The 22,743-nt window shown below is 43.3% G+C and overlaps 3 protein-coding genes across 3 annotated transcripts; all 3 read left to right on the top strand.

Moving 5' to 3' along the window:
- The first annotated feature begins 98 nt into the window (after window positions 1-98).
- On the top strand, window positions 99-2,889 carry LOC130842925 (protocadherin alpha-10-like). Its single transcript, XM_057719538.1, is given in 4 exon segments — window positions 99-117; window positions 290-349; window positions 352-2,669; window positions 2,869-2,889. Coding segments are annotated over 4 exon segments (2,418 nt in total).
- Window positions 2,890-5,449: 2,560 nt separating this feature from the next.
- On the top strand, window positions 5,450-6,609 carry LOC130852228 (protocadherin alpha-12-like). Its single transcript, XM_057733070.1, has 2 exons — window positions 5,450-5,698; window positions 6,552-6,609. The coding sequence occupies exons 1-2, from the start codon at window positions 5,471-5,473 to the stop codon at window positions 6,582-6,584; spliced, it is 261 nt and encodes an 86-aa protein (XP_057589053.1). The 5' UTR covers window positions 5,450-5,470; the 3' UTR covers window positions 6,585-6,609.
- Window positions 6,610-13,534: 6,925 nt separating this feature from the next.
- Window positions 13,535-17,701, top strand: LOC130842696 (protocadherin alpha-11-like). Its single transcript, XM_057719426.1, has 3 exons — window positions 13,535-15,925; window positions 16,897-16,944; window positions 17,687-17,701. The coding sequence occupies exons 1-3, from the start codon at window positions 13,535-13,537 to the stop codon at window positions 17,699-17,701; spliced, it is 2,454 nt and encodes an 817-aa protein (XP_057575409.1).
- Window positions 17,702-22,743: the final 5,042 nt, after the last annotated feature.

Genomic DNA, 22,743 nt, shown 5'->3' with positions numbered 1-22,743 from the left:
CCACACAGATACAAATATGTGAAAATTGAATGAAAAAATGTTTTCTCATGGAATTGTACTTACACATTAAGCCACCCGATGTCGCTGTCTTCCACAAAATGGCTTTTCAGAACAAAGGCGTGATCCTGTTTCTCAAGAACTAGGAAAGAGCTACATTCAGAGATCTCAGCCCTTTAGATAAAACTGGATGTAAAAAATCTAATAGGAAAATTCGGAGTGCGTGGATGTGTTCTAGACTGCCGAGTCATTCATTTGTAAAACAGGAGAAAGGTATAATGTTGGTCTACAGACCCAGCTGGCGGAGAACCCGGCTCTTGCTTCTTTCATTTCTCTACGTATCAGCCTGGGAGGCGGGGAGCGGCCAGGTCCACTACTCGGTCCCGGAAGAGGCCAAACAAGGTACCTTCGTGGGCCGCATCGCCCAGGACCTGGGGCTGGAGCTGGCGGAGCTGGTGCCGCGCCTGTTCCGGGTGGCGTCCAGAGGCGGCGGGGACCTTCTGGCGGTAAATCTGCAGAATGGCATTTTGTTTGTGAATTCTCGGATCGACCGGGAGGATCTATGCGGGCGGAGCGCGGAGTGCAGCATCCACCTGGAGGTGATCGTGGACAGGCCGCTGCAGGTGTTCCATGTGGAGGTGGAAGTAAAGGATATTAACGATAATTCTCCGGTTTTCTCCGCTTCGGAACAAAAGCTTTCAATTCCGGAATCTCGACTGCTTGACTCTCGATTTCCTCTAGAAGGCGCATCTGACGCGGATGTTGGAGGGAACGCAATGCTCACTTATAGACTCAGTCCAAATGAGTTTTTCACTCTTGACATTATAAACAAAAAGGACAAAGGCAGATTCCCAGTGCTTGTTCTACGAAAACTGCTGGATCGTGAAGAAAATCCTCAGCTTCAGTTGCTATTAACGGCAACTGATGGAGGCAAACCTGAACTTACAGGATCTGTTACTCTGCTGATCCTGGTGTTAGATGCCAATGACAATGCACCTATATTTGACCAAACCGTTTATGAAGTTAAGATGTATGAAAATTCAGCGAACCAAACCTTAGTAATATGGCTAAATGCTTCTGATGCGGATGAAGGGGTAAACAAGGAAATAAAATATTCATTTAGCTCTTTGGTTCCACCCACCACAAGAAGGAAATTTTTAATTAATGAAAGTACAGGAGAAATAAGAGTCAGTGATGCTATTGACTTTGAAGATAGTAACATTTACGAAATTCATGTCGATGTTACAGATAAAGGAAACCCACCGATGGCTGGTCACTGCACTGTCCTAGTGGAAATCCTGGATGAAAATGATAATTCACCTGAGGTGGTTGTCACTTCTTTGGCTCTCCCTGTGCGAGAGGATGCTCAGGAGGGCACCGTCATCGCCTTGATCAACGTGGTTGATCATGACTCTGGCGCCAATGGGCAGGTGACCTGTTCGCTAACACCCCATGTCCCCTTCAAACTGGTGTCCACCTTCAAAAATTACTACTCCCTGGTGCTGGACAGCGCCTTGGACCGTGAGAGCGTGGCGAACTATGAAGTTGTGGTGACAGCGAGGGACGGGGGCTCGCCTTCGCTGTCGGCCACCGCCAGCGTGTCCGTGGAGGTGGCCGACGTGAACGATAACGCGCCCGCGTTCGCGCAGCCCGAGGTCACGGTGTTCGTGAAGGAGAACAACCCGCCAGGCTGCCACATCTTCACGGTGTCGGCGCGGGACGCGGACGCGCACGAGAACGCGCTGGTGTCCTACTCACTGGTGGAGCGGCGGGTGGGCGAGCGAGCGCTGTCGAGCTACGTGTCGGTGCACGCGGAGAGCGGCAAGGTGTACGCGCTGCAGCCGCTGGACCACGAGGAGCTGGAGCTGCTGCAGTTCCAGGTGAGCGCGCGCGACGCGGGCGTGCCGCCTCTGGGCAGCAACGTGACGCTGCAGGTGTTCGTGCTGGACGAGAACGACAACGCGCCCGCGCTGCTGCCTCCAGGGCCGGGCGGCGCGGCGGGCGCGCTGAGCCAGCTGGTGGCGCGGTCTGTGGGCGCGGGCCACGTGGTGGCGAAGGTGCGCGCGGTGGACGCGGACTCGGGCTACAACGCGTGGCTGTCGTACGAGCTGCAGCCGGCGGCGGGGGGCGCGCGCAGCCCGTTCCGCGTGGGGCTGTACACGGGCGAGATCAGCACGACGCGCGCCCTGGACGAGGCGGACGCGCCGCGCCAGCGCCTGCTGGTGCTGGTGAAGGACCACGGCGAGCCGGCGCTGACGGCCACGGCCACCGTGCTGCTGTCGCTGGAGGACAGCGGCCAGGCGCCCAAGGCCTCCTCGCGGGCTTCGACGGGCGCCGCTGGCGCGGAGATGGCGTTCGTGGATGTGAACGTGTACCTGATCATCGCCATCTGCGCGGTGTCCAGCCTGTTGGTGCTCACGCTGCTGCTGTACACGGCGCTGCGGTGCTCGGCGCCGCCCAGCGAGGGCGCGTGCGGGCCCGGGAAGCCCAGGCTGGTGTGCTCCAGCGCGGTGGGGAGCTTGTCTTACTCTCAGCAGAGGCGGCAGAGGGTGTGCTCTGGGGAGGGGCCTCCCAAGACCGACCTCATGGCCTTCAGCCCCTGTCTTCCGCCCTGTCCACTACCAGACATGGAAGTCGATGAACAGTCTATTGGAAGCGACCACTCTAGCAAGGTGGGTTATTGCTTTTTTGTTTTCATATTTTGCTTTGTGAATATTTTATTTCAATGCTTTCCCCCCCTCAAATATATGTCTTGGAGTATCCTCATCTTTTGCCTAAGGAACATATATTTCTGTAATATCTCAAACATTTCTAGTAATACCTTTTGTAATATACTTTTTTATAAAAGTTCATTTTATGTTTCGTTTACAGTATGCTGTGCATCGATTTTAGCTGGATACTTCAATTTTAATATATGCCATGTAGTCTGAATTCATTTATATTTTCCAGTACAAATATTTGATGTAGGTTTCAGATTTTGACTTTTCCATAAACCACTATCTTTTTCTGTTACCAATATTTGTAAGATTACTTTATAATTTTATTTAATTTTTAATTCTAAAATTTGAAACGACCCTATTACCATAACAAAAAGACAGCTGTGATCAATTCCCTTTGTGGTGAAAATGTGGGTTTTTGCTCCCTAAGAATATGTGTAGTGCAACATAATTTATAATTCATACTAGAACTTCAGTTTTTACACTTTATTGCTAATAGAGTATGTAGACTGGAAGATAGTTCATAAAAAATGTCCTAAGCTATGGAATTGTTTTGGAATTTAATTTTTTTTCATTTTTATTTGTTTTTTTCTCTGATTTTTAAAGTAATTTTAGTCTGATAATGTCTTCCACTGGCTCTGTTATTAGGATTAGTATTGTTTTAAACTGTGGACAGTTTCTTTCATTCAATTAAGAATGATTAAAATTTTAGAATGAAACCATATAAATTTCCCAAGTCAATGATTACTGCCCCTCGCCCTTAGTTCCCTCACCAGGGATTGAAACCCCACCCTCCCAGGTGAAGAGCTGAGTCCTAACCACTGGACCACCAGGGAAATCCCCAAGGATTGCTTTTAACCTTCTTGCCAAAAAAAGGAGTTAGTCCATTTGCTTCAAAACTATAACATCTTATTTTTATAACAGTATTTAACATGCTCTTTATCAGATGGCATTAAAATGAGACTAATCATGAGTATCCCTGGCTTTCAAAGGCATAGTATTTTTGATAGGCTGTTTCCGGATGAGTAAAGAACCCCCAGGCTTATTGGTATACTGTATGAATTTAGCTGTATGATAGCCTTAGAATGTGGGAGTTTTAAAAACTATCTTTCATATGTACTTATTCAATGAAGCAATGCTTTAAACCAAAAATGGAATGGACCTTCAGCATGGAGTCATTCTCAAAGGGAATGGATTGTTTCTATCAGCAAACATGGTTTATTACCTCGTTATGTCTTTTTCTGAATTCAGTCACCCCATGTGCTAAAATTTTTCCTGCTCTCCTTTAGGCAAATATGTTGGTCTTGAATTTATGGCTTCCACAATTAATAAAAGAGTTACAAGTAGTTAGAACTATAAATCTTTGGCATAGATTTATAATTATTAAATCAGTATTTTAAAAAGTGTTCAAATAAATACTGTAGCTCACTTTACATAAAATCTAAGATTTCCTTGGATAGCCATTTATAATTTTTTTAGGAGGGAAACTTGAGAGATTTTCCCAATGACTGCCCTCTTCCTGGGAATATTTCAAATATTGGATAGTTGGTTCCTTAACATTCTTGAGAATGATCAAAACATTTTTTCTAAGACAACAGTGATAAACTTTATTGCAATTGATGTAACAATTATTATGCAAATTTCACTGTTTTTTAAAATTTGAGATAAAACAGGAAAACAAAATCGAGTGATTAAATGATATTTAGAATGCTCTTTATATGCTAGCCTCCTTAAACCAATTCTGGAATAAAATAGGTGTAAACAAAGTGACAAATACAATTTGGATTCCTGATCAATGGGGATTTTTTTTGGGGGGGTAGGGAGATTAGAAAGAACTTATTTTTACAAATAGCAATGGATGTAATACAAATTTAATTGTCCTTCAGATGGAAACTACAACATTCTTCCTGGGCAGATTCAGTAACTGAAAAAAAACTTTTAAATGAGACAAAGATTAATATGTTTTGCATTTTCAGGAGTCAGTATTTGGTAAATTCACTAACATCAAAGCAAATAAGCTTTTGGACAAACTTAGAAGTAGCTTGCATATTAGCATTGATTCGAAACATCATGTTGAGATGGTAACAGAGAACTGGCATTTTGAGTTATCCTCTACACAACTGGACTAAATGTTTAGAGTAATTTAACATATTATAAGGATTAAGCAATAGAAAATTATAGAGTATTAGCAATGGAGTAAACTTAATAAGAGGGCTTTCAAAAATATCAATTTCTGAAAGTCTAAAAAAAATCACTAGTAACATACAGACTATATACAGTTAACTATATTAACTGTATATAGTTAATGCAGTAGTACATTCTTTTAGATGCTTTTATCCAAAATAAAACTCTTCTTGGAATTCTAATTTGTAAAACCAAACCACCTTTAAAGAGCTAGTGGTCACACACAAGGAATATATAGTGAAAGAATTAAAGGCTCACAAAAACTGACCAATATGAAGCAATCACGAAAGAAGCCATGTAAGTGAAAGAAATAGTATAAACGGCAAACGCACTTCCACGTTGACCCACAGGATGTCGTTGTTCTCCAAGGAGAGGATTGTTTTAACCGGAAAATAACAAAGATTATTCCTGGACCAGAAAGATTCGCCACTGTTCCGGTGCTTTAAAGACTATAAACACACCCATATTGCTAAGGTCAGCTCGGATATCAAGAACAAAGACTCGAAAGATCGCAAAAGGACTACATATTTCTACTCATGAAATGTCCATTTACTCACCAGAAGCGAGTCACGATGTCAGCTTCAGGACCTGGTGGCCAGGGAGCTCGGTGCCTCCTGGTCTCGCTTCTGCTCTTCGCAGCCTGGGAGGCGGGGAGCGGCCAGGTCCACTACTCGGTCCTGGAGGAGGCCAAACACGGCACCTTCGTGGGCCGCATCGCCCAGGACCTGGGGCTGGAGCTGGCGGAGCTGGTGCCGCGCCTGTTCCGGATTGCATCCAAAGGCCGCAGCGACCTTCTGGAGGTAAATCTGCAGAATGGCATTTTGTTTGTGAATTCTCGGATCGACCGGGAGGAGCTGTGTGGGCGGAGCGCGGAGTGCAGCATCCACCTGGAGGTGATCGTGGATAGGCCGCTGCAGGTGTTTCATGTGGAAGTGGAAGTAAAGGATATTAACGACAATCCGCCTGTGTTCCCAGCCGCTCACAAAAATCTGTTTATTTCCGAAACTAGGGCTCTTGAGTCTCATTTTTCACTAGAGGGCGCCTCCGATGCAGATATCGAGGCCAACGCTCTGCTGACTTACAAACTGAGCCCCAATGAGTATTTCTCTCTGGAAGTACCAAGCAATGACGAGCAGGTAAAACCGCTCGAACTAGTACTAAAAAAACCTTTAGACAGGGAAGTCGCTTCAGAACTTCTCTTGGTTCTCAAAGCAACGGATGGGGGCAAACCTGAGCTGACAGGCACTGTAGAGTTAAACATCACAGTGCTGGATGTAAATGACAACGCCCCAGTGTTTGACAAAGCAGTTCATCGTATAAAATTACTAGAAAACGCAAGAAATGGTACACTGGTTATTAGACTTAACGCCTCGGATTTGGACGAGGGTTCAAACGGCCACATTCTTTATTCTTTTGCAACTGATGTCTCCTCTAATATAGAAGCCTCTTTTCGCATAGATTCGAACAGTGGAGAAATAAAAGTAAATGGAAAAATAGATTTTGAAGAAACTAAATTATGGAAACTTCAAATAGAAGCAGTTGACAAAGGAAATCCCCCAATGTTTGGTCACTGCACAATATTGATAGATGTCTTGGACATCAACGATAATGCTCCGGAGTTGCTAGTGACGATACTGTTGCTTTCTATTCCAGAGGATGCTCCACCAGGAACGGTCATCGCTCTAATCAGTGTAACCGACCGTGATGCCGGTGGCAATGCGCAGGTGACCTGCTCGCTAAAACCCCATGTCCCCTTCAAACTGGTGTCCACCTTCAAAAATTACTACTCCCTGGTGCTGGACAGCTCCCTGGACCGAGAAAAAGAGTCGGAATACGCTCTAGCACTGATTGCGAAGGACGGAGGCTCGCCTTCCCTGTCGACCACCGCCAGCGTGTCCGTGGAGGTGGCCGACGTGAACGATAACGCGCCCGCGTTCGCGCAGCCCGAGGTCACGGTGTTCGTGAAGGAGAACAACCCGCCAGGCTGCCACATCTTCACGGTGTCGGCGCGGGACGCGGACGCGCACGAGAACGCGCTGGTGTCCTACTCGCTGGTGGAGCGGCGGGTGGGCGAGCGAGCGCTGTCGAGCTACGTGTCGGTGCACGCGGAGAGCGGCAAGGTGTACGCGCTGCAGCCGCTGGACCACGAGGAGCTGGAGCTGCTGCAGTTCCAGGTGAGCGCGCGCGACGCGGGCGTGCCGCCTCTGGGCAGCAACGTGACGCTGCAGGTGTTCGTGCTGGACGAGAACGACAATGCGCCCGCGCTGCTGCCTCCAGGGCCGGGCGGCGCGGCGGGCGCGCTGAGCCAGCTGGTGGCGCGGTCTGTGGGCGCGGGCCACGTGGTGGCGAAGGTGCGCGCGGTGGACGCGGACTCGGGCTACAACGCGTGGCTGTCGTACGAGCTGCAGCCGGCGGCTGGGGGCGCGCGCAGCCCGTTCCGCGTGGGGCTGTACACGGGCGAGATCAGCACGACGCGCGCCCTGGACGAGGCGGACGCGCCGCGCCAGCGCCTGCTGGTGCTGGTGAAGGACCACGGCGAGCCGGCGCTGACGGCCACGGCCACCGTGCTGCTGTCTCTGGAGGACAGCGGCCAGGCGCCCAAGGCCTCCTCGCGGGCTTCGACGGGCGCCGCTGGCGCGGAGACGGCGTTCGTGGATGTGAACGTGTACCTGATCATCGCCATCTGCGCGGTGTCCAGCCTGTTGGTGCTCACGCTGCTGCTGTACACGGCGCTGCGGTGCTCGGCGCCGCCCAGCGAGGGCGCGTGCGGGCCCGGGAAGCCCAGGCTGGTGTGCTCCAGCGCGGTGGGGAGCTTGTCTTACTCTCAGCAGAGGCGGCAGAGGGTGTGCTCTGGGGAGGGGCCTCCCAAGACTGACCTCATGGCCTTCAGCCCTACTGTTCCTCCACGTTCGAGTTCTGGAGATCGTGGAGACCAACAGGAGTTTTGCGAGAATGTAAGTACAGTTATTCTGGGATGTATCATGCCTATTAATGTCAACCACATAGTAGTTCACCAACAAATTACTGTTAAGTCCATTGCTTCAATTATTTGTTTTTGTCTTTCTTACCATGGTTTATTCTAAAGCACAATGGAAGTCCAGTCATTTTTATTACTTTTCACCACATTCTTCTTGAACACACAGAGAATATTATTTAGTCAGTAGAAATAATGAAATAGACTGTTAAAGTTTCCTGTAAATAAGCAAGGCTAAGTCAGCCAGAAAGTAGAAAAGGATCACTGGTGGGAAATGGAGGATGTGAGTGAGGCTCAAGTCTACTTCTCAATTTTGCAGCAAGTTAATTCGTCCTGTTCATTTTCTTATTCTATTTGTTGTCCTCCATTCATTACGTTTATGCATTCAGCATTACCATAATAATGCATAATTCCATGATTTGGTTAGTTTGAGTTTAAACACCTTTACATTCTTACCTCTCTATGATCTATAAGTTTGTGTATTACTGATGGGCATGGGCATGGGCTCTTAAGGTGGCTCATTTTATAAATGATTTTGTTTCTTTATAATCAATGACATGCTTCTTTGAGAAAGTAGGTAGAATTTTAGCCTTTCCTTTGGGAATGATTTTACTCTTTTTGTCTTTAATCACCTCATAATTTATATTTATTTCTTTCATAGTCTTCACCTGCTTCAGATAGGCAACTTAAATTTTTTTCTAATATAATGATGATTTTGCTAGTTGCCTGTTGAACGCATTGCTGCTCTCCTCCTTGTTAATTTGCTGCACTCTTCTATTTTATTCGGCAGCTTTATTTAAGGATTGATCATATAGTTCAATTCAGGATACCTGTAATAAGGCTGTATGAAAATATTTTAGGGTGAGAAAATTCTTACTTCTTTGAGCTTTGAGTTTCAAAAAGGTCTTCCCATATATGGGGAATTGTGATACTTCTGCCTGTGTTCACCAAGCTGCTTGGTCTTCAAAATAACATTGCTTTAAATAATTTAAGTATAACAACCATGAATATGTATAAATGCATTTCCATTTGACAATGGTGCTATTGATCACATTTCACTATTTAACACTGTGTACTTAACATTTTTTTTAACATTGTGTACTTTAGTTACATTTGATAGACTCTTTTTTTTGTCCCAATGCTATGTTCATATGAATTTTCTTTAAAGAGCTCACAAGAATTTGAAATTAGAGCTGTAAGGGTGTGAATCAAATAATGTGGAAGTTTATTTTGTTCTTTTTGGCTACAATGTACAAATTTGAGATTAATTGTACTGAATGGAGAAATAAATTATATATGATATATTTACATGTGGAAGGAGAAGCATGCTATAGATAGGGTCAAGTTCATAGAAATTCTGAGAAGGCTATTTTCTACCTATAAAGTAGGATGATTTCCACGAAGATGAACATTAGGAAATCTTCAGAAAGGGAAAAGCCATATCCTAGTTTATGGTACTGGACTTTTCTTCATCGATAGCCACAGAATAGAACAAGAGTAAACATTGGTCACTAATTATAAATCAACGACCACCATTTGAGATATTTCTATTTGTAAGATATGGTATGCAAGGCTTAAAATACACAATTTCATTTAATTCTTTTTATTTCTTTGTTTAAACTCAATATTTTTAATTTTTTTTTCATTTTTTGACATACAATAAACTGCATATATTTAAAGTGTACAATTTGATATTTTTCCTTATTAGTAATGCATATATGGCAATCCCAATCTTATAAGAATTTGTAAAGTACATTTGACTATCCCAGTTCTAAAGATTAGATAAGAGATGGTGAGATGTTTATCTATCTTGTCCACTGCCATTCAACTAGTACATGTTGGAGGTCAAATGCATATCTCTTAGATTTGAGAACCATTCTTTTATTCACTGTAGAACTTTCTACAGTAAATCTTTTCTCTGATGAGGCATAGTTCTGGCTAGAAAAATCAAGCACAAGCTGTATACAGGTTAATCCTCCTTTCTGTTTTGCTTAGAAAAAACTCTTCATGATTAACTTTGTACAGTACTATAATTGAGATAGGAGTTAATATTTTTTATGTTGCTAAGTTTTTTTTTCTCAGAAGGTTCATGGTCATCATCATCATTTGTCTTAATGCCACATTGAGATAGGTGTTTATGTTATTTGACTGACAAATAATTGAGTTGTCTGATAAGGACTATTGATCAGTTGTTTGGAAATGATATAATAAGCAGAATCACTTAATATATGAGGAAAATCAGAAGATTGCAATCTGCAATGTTCTTGCAGAACACCAAAGCCAAATAATACATAGGAAAATGACCTTGTTGTTTTTACACTGTGAATAAGGTTAATGTTTTGACAAATATAAGTGGTAATATGATTATCTCTTGGATCCTGAACATCAGTGAAGGATCAATAAGTATTTCCAAAATTGTATACTTCAATAATAGCTTTAAAGGTATATATATTTCATGAAAATCTTTGAATGTGTGTGGGTCTTTCAGGATTCAGACTTCTTCAGTCTTACTGTTCTCTGAGAGATTTTGTGCCAGTTGAACAAATGGTCTGTGGTCAAATAACTGTGTATACTTGAATAAGCCATGATAGCACAGGGTGAACATCACTGCATATATTCTATAGTTTTGTGGATGCAATGTTTATAGTACTTCTAATCTGTTAATTTCGAAGAACCCACTGGGCTTCCCAGAATGGCTTTAAGATCTATTTCTCTGTTTAATGTTTTCAATAAATAGTAGTACTAGACCTATTATGAAATAATAGTGGATGATGAGGACTGGTAGAACATTAAACCGTGCACTCTAACACTTGACTAACAAGACATACATCTGGAATTTAAGGCTAACCAGATTGATTTAGAAAATGTCAGGTACAAATTTCCTTAGTCTTTTCAATCAATCTTACAAATCAATGTTAACATCTGTATCAATGTGACTTCTTGGCATTAGCCTATTGCCAGATCTCAGGCCCATTCCCAAAGATGAGTTCAAAGATTTCATAATCTATTCTATAGGAGCTAGTTGAGATTGTGATATTTAAAATAGCACAGCCAAAATGCAAAAGATGTGTCATTGGTTCATACAATGTATCAAACTCTTTTATGATTTGGTGTTTATCCAGTGTCACTTCACATACTTGAAAAATACCACATTGCTGGAAAGTAATTCCTAAGTTAATATCTGGTTTTAATTCAGACACGGAATATCATCATCTCCCTTGGGTAAACTTTCTCATGTTTATTTCTCCACCTTTAAAGACTCCACATTGGGGGCTTCCTAGGTGGTGCAGTGGTTAAGAATCCGCCTGCCAATGCAGGGGACACAGGTTCAATCCCTGATCCAGGAAGATCCCACATGCTGTGGGGCAACTAAGCCCATGCGCCACAACTATTGAGCCTGCGCTTTAGAGCCCATGAGCCACAACTATTGAGCCCATGTGCTGCAACTACTGAAGCCCACGCTCCTAGAGCCCATGCTCCACGACAAGAGAAGCCAAGGCAATGAGGAGCCCGCACACCACAACAAAGAGTAGCCCCCACTCACCGCAACTAAAAGAAAGCCCGCACACAGCAAAAAAGACCCAATGCAGCCAATAAAATAAATAAATGAATAAATAAATAAATAAATTTATAAAATAAAATAAAATAAAGATTCCACATTGCATGTAACATCTCACTCCCCAGTGTCCATAATGAAGTGGTTGGAGGTCTGTTGCTTCTTTAAATCTGGCAGGCTTTGCACATCGTGTTAAACCTACTGTGTCTAGTCTAATGTTATATTTTGAATAGAGGCTCATATGGTTGTTTTATAGATGTATAACAGAATTCAGTGTCATAAAATGTGATGAGCATACTTTGTTTTTTAAGAAATAATTTTAAATTTTCTTTAAAAAAATTCTAGCAGGATAATAATTTTGGGGAAAGAGTAAACTTGAAAAAATGAAACGATTTGAAATTAGTAGTAGAACATATGTGTGTGTTCAAGATAAAGGAAAGTATTAATACACAAATAAATATACTAGTAATTTTTCATTGTAATATTTTTAGATTCAACATGAACCATCAAAATCATACAACAAAATACTCAAACTAGAGTGATATTTATTCTGCATCACTTTCTACTCTAAACTTCCTCTGTACCCTCTTTTTTCCTCCTTTGATCCCAAAGTAATATGAAAAGATGAAGGACATGTAACTAAATTACAACCTCAGGCAATGAAAACTCACAATTCCAATTTTCTAGTGGGTATTCTATGAAATTGAATTTCCATTAATCCAGAGGTCATTTAGTATTTGGTTGAATTGTTTGATTATTTTATATTTTTTTAGCAAAATATCAGGCACTTAAAGGCAACATGATTAGAAATCATTTCCTTTGCTTTGAATTAACTTAAAATCTCTAAACCAAAATTCTTTTTTGTTTGTTTGTTTGGCACACGGGCTTAGTTGCTCCGTGGCATGTGGGATCTTCCTGGAGCAGGGATCGAACCTGTGTCCCCTGCACTGGCAGGCAGATTCTTAACCACTGCACCACCTAGGAAGCCCCAAAATTCTTTTAAGAAGAAATAGGTCAGCTATTTTCATGAATATGTCTTGATAGACATACAAAAGCCAATGTCAGTGAGTGGAAATACCGATATGGCACAGAAATTTTCATGATGATTTTTATTTCATTGAATGGCAAAAAAGTTCATTCTATAGTTGAAAGACTACTTCTCTTATGTATTGACATCGTTACATAGTGTCATTTTGATACCTCTTATTATACTGTTAGCAATGCAACTTACATGAGAAAGTATATATGCCAATTATAAATTTCATCTACATCAATAGACTTTTCCCTTGTGAATTCTATGTTTTAAACTACCAAATTTGAAATATATTTTTGTTTTTCTTATTCTTCAATGGATATAAAATCATTTGTAACAGGAACACAATTAAATGTAAATAATGATAAAGAATCAGAACTAAAAAGTAAAAGTATAAGTGGAAAGCAAGTGTACATAGATACAAACACAATATGCAGACTTAAAGACTAAAGAATTGTTATTAAAGCTTCAAATTTGTCTTTGAGTTTCCTAGCAGCCTAAGTAACAAGGGATACTAGAAGTAAAACAATTCAAATTTGATAATACGAGGAAATGTTTGACTCTGTTTTCATAAGGTACCTATAGAATTAATCTCTCTCTGTATATATGTAGATAAGTGAAAGAACAATTGTAAAACTAAATCAAACATAGGAACAAACATTTCAATTTGATGTTAATCAAGAATAAACTGCCATTTTCTACATACCATCAGTTTCAATATGACAAAATCTGAATGTTCCACAAATAAACACTTTGAAAATACTCTTTGGGGGATAAAACAGCTTGAAACATAATCTGTTTTTTTCTTCAAGTAAAATTCTGTGGTATTGGATGTAGTGTACAATACTCACAATTTCAGGCACAAGGTGTCGCTCTTTACTTGGAGGGTTTAGTTCATTCAGGGGTTGGTCTGAGCAGCCAGGAACTTCCCGTTTAAAGAGTCCATCCTGCTGGATGCTACCGTTAAAGGATCCTTTGGAACTTCTCAAAAATTCAGCAAGATTTTTAACCCAAAACTGGAGTCTATGGTTCTGTAAATGTAAACAGTCTTATTTGGGAAGTCGATGTATGCAATGTTCGCGCCTGAAAGAAGGGGATTGGACATCGGGCGACTGCTGCTGTCGCTTCTGCTTCTCGCAGCCTGGGAGGCGGGGAGCGGCCAGGTCTACTACTCCATCCCCGAGGAGGCAAAACACGGCACCTTCGTGGGCCGCATCGCCCAGGACCTGGGGCTGGAGCTGGCGGAGCTGGTGCCGCGCCTGTTCCGGATTGCATCCAAAGGCCGCAGCGACCTTCTGGAGGTAAATCTGCAGAATGGCATTTTGTTTGTGAATTCTCGGATCGACCGGGAGGAGCTGTGTGGGCGGAGCGCGGAGTGCAGCATCCACCTGGAGGTGATCGTGGATAGGCCGCTGCAGGTGTTTCATGTGGAGGTGGAGGTAAAGGACATTAACGATAATCCGCCAGTATTCTCTCTCAGAGAACAAAAGCTGCTGATTTCTGAATCTAAGCAACCTGACTCTCATTTTCCTCTAGAGGGAGCTTCTGATGCGGATATAGGAGAGAATGCTCAATTGACCTACAGACTAAGTCAAAATGAGTACTTTTCTTTAGAATTACCAACAAATAATAAGCAGACTAAAAGGCTGTCACTTACATTAAGGAAGTCTCTGGACAGAGAGAAAACTCCGGAACTTAATTTACTACTAACGGCTGCAGACGGAGGGAAACCGGAGCTCACTGGCACAGTTCAGCTCCTTGTCCGCGTCTTGGATACTAACGACAATGATCCGGAATTTGAACAATCAGAATACAAGGTGAGATTGATGGAAAATGCAGCTAAAGAAACTCTTGTGATAAAGTTAAACGCCACAGATCAAGATGAAGGAGTCAATGGGGAGGTCACATACTCCTTGATGTCGATTAAGCCCAATGGAAAACGTTTATTTACACTACATGAACAAAATGGAGAAGTGAGGGTCAATGGAACTTTAGATTATGAAGAAAACAAGTTTTATGAAATCGAAGTACAGGCTACAGATAAGGGGAATCCCCCAATGGCAGGTCACTGTACAGTCTGGGTCGAAATCTTAGATGCCAATGATAACGCGCCTGAAGTCACTGTGACTTCCTTGTCTCTACCAGTGCGAGAGGACACTCAGCTAAGCACTGTAATTGCGCTGATCAGTGTATCTGACCGTGACTCTGGTGCCAACGGACAGGTGATCTGCTCTCTAACGCCGACCGTCCCCTTCAAGATCGTGTCCACGTTCAAGAACTATTATTCACTAGTGCTGGACAGCGCTCTGGACCGCGAGAGCGTGTCTGTCTATAAATTGGTGGTGACAGCGCGGGATGGGGGCTCACCTTCTCTGTCGGCCACCGCCAGCGTGTCCGTGGAGGTGGCCGACGTGAACGATAACGCGCCCGCGTTCGCGCAGCCCGAGGTCACGGTGTTCGTGAAGGAGAACAACCCGCCAGGCTGCCACATCTTCACGGTGTCGGCGCGGGACGCGGACGCGCACGAGAACGCGCTGGTGTCCTACTCGCTGGTGGAGCGGCGGGTGGGCGAGCGAGCGCTGTCGAGCTACGTGTCGGTGCACGCGGAGAGCGGCAAGGTGTACGCGCTGCAGCCGCTGGACCACGAGGAGCTGGAGCTGCTGCAGTTCCAGGTGAGCGCGCGCGACGCGGGCGTGCCGCCTCTGGGCAGCAACGTGACGCTGCAGGTGTTCGTGCTGGACGAGAACGACAACGCGCCCGCGCTGCTGCCTCCAGGGCCGGGCGGCGCGGCGGGCGCGCTGAGCCAGCTGGTGGCGCGGTCTGTGGGCGCGGGCCACGTGGTGGCGAAGGTGCGCGCGGTGGACGCGGACTCGGGCTACAACGCGTGGCTGTCGTACGAGCTGCAGCCGGCGGCGGGGGGCGCGCGCAGCCCGTTCCGCGTGGGGCTGTACACGGGCGAGATCAGCACGACGCGCGCCCTGGACGAGGCGGACGCGCCGCGCCAGCGCCTGCTGGTGCTGGTGAAGGACCACGGCGAGCCGGCGCTGACGGCCACGGCCACCGTGCTGCTGTCGCTGGAGGACAGCGGCCAGGCGCCCAAGGCCTCCTCGCGGGCTTCGACGGGCGCCGCTGGCGCGGAGACGGCGTTCGTGGATGTGAACGTGTACCTGATCATCGCCATCTGCTCGGTGTCCAGCCTGTTGGTGCTCACGCTGCTGCTGTACACGGCGCTGCGGTGCTCGGCGCCGCCCAGCGAGGGCGCGTGCGGGCCCGGGAAGCCCAGGCTGGTGTGCTCTAGCGCAGTGGGGAGCTTGTCTTACTCTCAGCAGAGGCGGCAGAGGGTGTGCTCTGGGGAGGGGCCTCCCAAGACCGACCTCATGGCATTCAGCCCCTGTTTTCCCCCGGGTCTGGATAGAGAAGTCGGAGAGGAAAGGCACGAGGCAGGATCAAATCACCCTGGGCAGGTAAGTTCTATAGATTCCCACCTTTTTGAATTCGATGTTGAAGTTTTAAAATTCCAGTTTGTTTCATATAAAATTTTAATGAATGCTCTATACTTTATCTTTTTAAAGAACATTTGTTAATGAAATGCCAAATGATACACATGTCCAATTTTAATCATAAGAGGTATTAGATATTTTAGCCAATAAATATACAATTTCTCCTAATGTTTGTTAGAACATGTTTAATAAAATGTAAGAATGACTTTCCTGTTATTTGATCTATATGTCACTTCATTTTATCTCTAATCCTCAGTAATATAGATAATCACTGTCAATTATTTAAATTTTACTTATCCTCTTCGTTTTGTAACAGGCTATTGCCTTGATGTTTTTCACATTATTAGACCACTAACTTTTCTCACTTCAGGCTTGTATCAAAATTTTGACACTGTTAATTAGTTCTGAAAGGATTTTCCTTTTTTTCTATTGTTTTAAACATTCATCATACATTTATTGTCCTAAGGAATAATCCTTAGTTTTTCTCTACCAATAAAATAAAACCTGTTTTCATATTATCTGCAGTAAAAAAAAAATATACAGCCTTTTGTTCTAGTATGCTTATTTCATTGAAATAATATAACTTAAAGTTCTGTCCATTTTACATTTTGTTCCATGAAATGATGACAGATTTATCTACTGTGTAGTGAAACAGAACTCTCAAGTTTATGCTTCCAAAGTAACTAGGCAAATAAAGTTATTCATATTCCTCAATCAAGTCATTTGAAAGGCATGTATATAGGTGTATAATATCTGCAATATATGCTAGTTGGCATTATTTCCTAAGTTTCTGGGTTTATGTGGAAAGAAAAAATTAACTCTATCAAAGTGAAGTCTATTGACGTTTATCAATTTCATTCATCTCATTTTTAATTGAACTATTGTTGATTTACAATGTTGTGTTAATTTCTGCTGTGTAGCAAAGTGACTCAAATATATATATATTCTTTTCCATTATAGTTTATCATAGGATACTGAATATAGTTATCTGTAGGACCTTGTTGTTTATGTATTCCATATATAATAGCTTACGTCTGCTAACCCCAACCTCCTTCATCTCACATTTTAAATTTCCTCTCTTTAAATGTTTTATTGCTGGCGTTTGTAAAAATTTTTTTCCATGTGGTTTAACCATGTCTGAAGATTCTAGCAAAGATCATTTACTTCTAGGTCATCCTTCTAATTCACTGGTTTTTAGCTACGTGTAGGTTGGCAGAATCACTGACCTCTTTGAGAATCTGATGAAAGTTCTACGTGGCCATTCTTCCCTTAAAATTACACAGCATTCCACTTAGCATAATATTCAAGGACCCCATGCTGAAGCTCATTCTCGGACCTCTGTTTATGAAACTTTGTATTTCAATATTAATTGTCTACATTCTTTATTCCAAATTAGGCAACAAGTTTAAAATATAAAATATTTCAGACTCAAAAGTGATTAAATCATGATTTAAATTATGAAATTTTGTAAATATAAATAAATATGTATGTTAGGTAGGGCACACATTATAACCTATTTCCAAGTGAAGTTCTTGAAATGACTCAATGTCATTTAAATTTAATAAAAAAGAAATTGGAATGTGCTAAGTACAGGTTAAAAATTTGCAAATCATTACTTTTACACAGTACATAAGTAATCAATGCATATTTTAGATAATTCCAAATTATGTTGATTAATTTCTATTGTACAAATTTAGTGTCTTTTATACTTATTTTTAATTTCAGGATTACAGTCTATGATGTAAAATTATAATTTCATCCTATTTTGTAGTTTAAGTATTAAGCTGAATTTAGATGTTCCTATGTTTAATAATTTTATTATATCTAACATTGTGCAAGGACTAGATACACACTACAATAAGGTTCCTTACCAATTATGGTATATCAACTATTTTTGTAAGTGGAAGATATAAAATGAGGAAGCTTGATGGTGATAGACAATTTAAATAGTCTGATAGTATCAAAATTCAAATATATTTTTCATTAATTAAGAGCCAGTGTAGTAGTTGATTTAAGTTATTTTATACTTGCAGAACCATTCTTGGTTATTTTCTGGTTCTATAAAGATTTCATTTCTCAATTTCCTTTATTACATGTAAAAGGAATGGTGACAAATTATTGACTTAAACATTTTGATTTGAATTTAAATGAGCTTACAAATAATATATTTACTTGTTCATAGCTAGCTGTGTGATCTTATCTGTTTTGTTTTCCCTTAAAGCTGTTCTTGAATTAATTAATAATTAAAATTATGAAAAGTTTTTTTTTCTCCCTTGAATTATAGTCACCATTGTGATTTTCTGAAGAGAAGCATATACTGTGTAACTACTAACTGGCCTGGAAGGAAAGATGTAGAGGGAAACTAAATGGTCATTATGAATTTCATATCCTTTTGACTTTTGTCAATGAGATTCGGCTCCAAAACATTTCATGAGATCTTTTTCATATTAGTGCTCTACTGCCACTTCAGAATACTATGAAATTTGACTCAACATTTTACATGAAAATGCTTTACTCCTGCTAGAGTAAAATATTCCAGAATTTGCACCCAAGCTTCATTTTTCAACACATTATAAGAATGAGAGCAGTTGTATGAAAAGTCATCACATTTGAGCATCAAGGAACCAAAAACAGTCTCCCATATTTATGATGAATTCTAATATTCACCAGATTTATGAATAAAATAATTTATATGAATGAGATATTTGTTTCTTTTCCTTTACTAAATGAGGGAATTCCTGGCTTTCTCCTAAAGTCTTAGAAAGAAGTGCTCATGAAGGATGAAAATCATTACAAATGTGAATTGTAAGCAATTATAAGGGCAGGGATGATGTATATTATTCTTTATTTTATTGTCTATGATAGCTAATGAGTAGTTTCTGACATGCCACATTTCAATGATTATTTTATGATCAACTTTTAAGTAGAATATTTTAAAAACTGAAGTATAATAGAAGTATTTGTGCTTTGTTACCAATCTTATGTATATTAAATAAATAGGCATTTACAAATAATCCATGAAAATATCCAAAAAGTCAAAATAGATTTAAAGTGAACCAAAAAGTGGCTAAACCAAGAACCTCAGGATCTTTCTTGTACTTACATAATCAGTCACATGATGTCGCTGTACACTCAAAAGGTGAAAAGGGAAAACTCCACGCCCAGATTCCAACCATCCACAGAATAGAATCAACTCCATGTTGACCGGAATGCTGGGTAAAATTTACTAAATATATGCTTACAGGAAGGGAGACTGGTCATAAATGTTGGCAGTCTAGCTATCTCTTAAAACTGACAGTCTCATCTCAGTGATCTCTTTATCTGCAATGGTGTTTACCTGGCGAGGAGGCTTCGAAGTTCGTCAACTGCTACTCTCGCTTCTGCTCCTCGCAGCCTGGGAGGAGGGGAGCGGTCAGGTCCATTATTCGGTCTCTGAGGAAGCCAAACACGGCACCTTTGTGGGCCGCATCGCCCAGGACCTGGGGCTGGAGCTGGCGGAGCTGGTGCCGCGCCTGTTCCGGGTGGCGTCCAAAGGCAGCGGGGACCTTCTGGAGGTAAATCTGCAGAATGGCATTTTGTTTGTGAATTCTCGGATCGACCGGGAGGAGCTGTGTGGGCGGAGCGCGGAGTGCAGCATCCACATGGAGGTGATCGTGGACAGGCCGCTGCAGGTGTTTCACGTGGAGGTAGAGGTGAAGGACATTAACGACAACCCGCCGGTGTTCAGAGGAGAACAAAGGGTACTTATTTCTGAATCTGCTCCTCTGGACTCTCATTTTCCTCTAGAGGGCGCTTCCGATGCGGATATCGGCCTAAACTCTCTTCTGACCTATAGGTTAAGTCTAAATGAGTATTTTACTCTTAAAGTTATAACGAAAATAGATAAAAGTGTATTGCCTGAACTCATTCTTCGGAAATCATTGGATAGAGAAGAAATGCCAGAACTTAGCATGTTGCTGACCGCTCTGGATGGCGGTAAACCCGAGCTAACAGGATCTGTTCAGATTCAAATAACCATCCTGGATGTTAATGACAATGCTCCTGAGTTTGATAAGCCTGGCTATAAAGTAGTGCTGTTTGAAAATATCCCAAACGACACCAGAGTGATTCAACTAAACGCTTCGGATCTAGACGAAGGACCAAATAGAGAAATTTCCTATAGAATCAGAATGATTTTGCCAGTGAGTGAGAAATGTACGTTTTCAATAAATCCAGAAACAGGTGAAATTAGAATTTACGGGAAACTGGATTTTGAAGAGACTAGTAAGTATGAAATTCAGGTTAACGCTATTGATAGAGGGATTCCTGCTATGGCAGGTCACTGCACGGTCCTGGTGGAAGTTCTGGACCTGAATGACAATACCCCTGAGCTAATGATCACTTCTCTGTCGCTCCCAGTGGGAGAGGACGCTCAGGTGGGCACCGTCATCGCCTTAATCAGCGTGTTCGACCGTGACTCCGGCGCCAACGGTCAGGTGACCTGCTCACTAACACCCCAGGTCCCCTTCAAGCTGGTATCCACCTTTAAGAATTACTATTTGCTGGTGCTGGACAATGCCCTGGACCGGGAGAGAGTGGCGAACTATGAGATGGTGGTGACAGCGAGGGACTCGGGCTCGCCTTCGCTGTCGGCCACCGCCAGCATGTCCGTGGAGGTGGCTGACGTGAACGATAACGCGCCCGCGTTCGCGCAGCCCGAGGTCACGGTGTTCGTGAAGGAGAACAACCCGCCAGGCTGCCACATCTTCACGGTGTCGGCGCGGGACGCGGACGCGCACGAGAACGCGCTGGTGTCCTACTCGCTGGTGGAGCGGCGGGTGGGCGAGCGAGCGCTGTCGAGCTACGTGTCGGTGCACGCGGAGAGCGGCAAGGTGTACGCGCTGCAGCCGCTGGACCACGAGGAGCTGGAGCTGCTGCAGTTCCAGGTGAGCGCGCGCGACGCGGGCGTGCCGCCTCTGGGCAGCAACGTGACGCTGCAGGTGTTCGTGCTGGACGAGAACGACAACGCGCCCGCGCTGCTGCCTCCAGGGCCGGGCGGCGCGGCGGGCGCGCTGAGCCAGCTGGTGGCGCGGTCTGTGGGCGCGGGCCACGTGGTGGCGAAGGTGCGCGCGGTGGACGCGGACTCGGGCTACAACGCGTGGCTGTCGTACGAGCTGCAGCCGGCGGCGGGGGGCGCGCGCAGCCCGTTCCGCGTGGGGCTGTACACGGGCGAGATCAGCACGACGCGCGCCCTGGACGAGGCGGACGCGCCGCGCCAGCGCCTGCTGGTGCTGGTGAAGGACCACGGCGAGCCGGCGCTGACGGCCACGGCCACCGTGCTGCTGTCGCTGGAGGACAGCGGCCAGGCGCCCAAGGCCTCCTCGCGGGCTTCGACGGGCGCCGCTGGCGCGGAGACGGCGTTCGTGGATGTGAACGTGTACCTGATCATCGCCATCTGCGCGGTGTCCAGCCTGTTGGTGCTCACGCTGCTGCTGTACACGGCGCTGCGGTGCTCGGCGCCTCCCAGCGAGGGCGCGTGCGGGCCCGGGAAGCCCAGGCTGGTGTGCTCCAGCGCGGTGGGGAGCTTGTCTTACTCTCAGCAGAGGCGGCAGAGGGTGTGCTCTGGGGAGGGGCCTTCCAAGACCGACCTCATGGCCTTCAGCCCCAGCCTTCCACAGTCAGGAGAAGATCGTTTAAGTCCTTCTAGTGAAGTAAGTCCTTGATATCATTTAACGATATTAGTCATTTTGAACTTTTCGTGTATTACCTCAACTTTTCAAGTAATATTAAATAGTAAGATAAAGATGAAATGGAGGCCATGGATCACCACATTTAAAAATTTTCTCGTTCTATAATATTTCATATTATCTATGAATGGTTAGCTTTGAAAGATACGTTTGTATAAAAACTGGCTAGGTTCTGATAACTCAAATTTATTTTTAATTTGTACTTACTTTCATGATTAAAGAAAATTTGCAAGGTTAGTGCAGAGTTCCCAGATATCATTAACTGGATTCCTTTACTGCTCTTTATGTGCATAGGCTTGTAAAATAGTCTTCTTGATCACCTATCTAATTTCAGTACACTCTCCTTTCAAGTATTATAACAATAATAAAAATTGTTATTCTAAGATGAATAATTTTATATTATTGTTCCCATGTAGTGCCTTCTTTCTTTCAATTGGGATTGGCTACAATACTGTCCTTATTTACATAAAATATAATAATATTTAAAATATAATATCCACTTAAAGCAGGATGCACCTTATAATTGATGGTTTATAATAATTTAATTGGCTTTTTTTTCTTGGTAGCACACAAGTAATGGTGCATCCTACAATTAATAACATTTCTTTGATTCAATAACTATAAGAATACTTATTGGTTCCCCTATTATTTCCCAGGACCTATTCTAGGATCTTTAATTGTATTATCTCATTTAATTATTAAATCATCCCTACAGTGCATGTACAATATTTATCATCAGACTTTTACTGACAAGAAGTCTGAAACTTAAGCCACATAGATTGTGTAAAGTGGCTCAAACTCAGTTTTGGAGGATCACCAACTCATTATGGCATACTACTGCTCTGACACAATTATCAGGTGAATCTTTTAAAGTGCATTTTACATCCTGTAACTTTATTCCACACAAAGCCTTTGCAAAGTGTTTTTTAGTGAGAGGGAAAGAAGCAAGTAAAGAGGGAGATACTGAAGATGAGACAGGTAGAGAAAGAATGAAGATGAAGATGAAAAATATGAAAGAGAATAGAATAGAGAGAAAAATAAGAACATAGGGTTGGC

The sequence above is a fragment of the Hippopotamus amphibius genome, chromosome 1 (genome assembly GCF_030028045.1).
Source record: "Hippopotamus amphibius kiboko isolate mHipAmp2 chromosome 1, mHipAmp2.hap2, whole genome shotgun sequence".
Lineage (NCBI taxonomy): Eukaryota > Metazoa > Chordata > Mammalia > Artiodactyla > Hippopotamidae > Hippopotamus > Hippopotamus amphibius.
This window is presented reverse-complemented; position numbering and strand designations above follow the sequence as displayed.

What these genes read in the sequence shown, in the direction of transcription:
- LOC130842696 (XM_057719426.1), top strand. Translation starts at nt 13,535, where the DNA reads ATGTTCGCGCCTGAAAGAAGGGGATTGGACATCGGGCGACTGCTGCTG. An exon ending in GATCAAATCACCCTGGGCAG is followed by an intron (nt 15,926 to 16,896) that starts GTAAGTTCTATA and finishes AGTGACTCAAAT; the next exon opens with ATATATATATTCTTTTCCAT.
- LOC130852228 (XM_057733070.1), top strand. Translation starts at nt 5,471, where the DNA reads ATGTCAGCTTCAGGACCTGGTGGCCAGGGAGCTCGGTGCCTCCTGGTC. An exon ending in GCCGCAGCGACCTTCTGGAG is followed by an intron (nt 5,699 to 6,551) that starts GTAAATCTGCAG and finishes TTTCTATTCCAG; the next exon opens with AGGATGCTCCACCAGGAACG.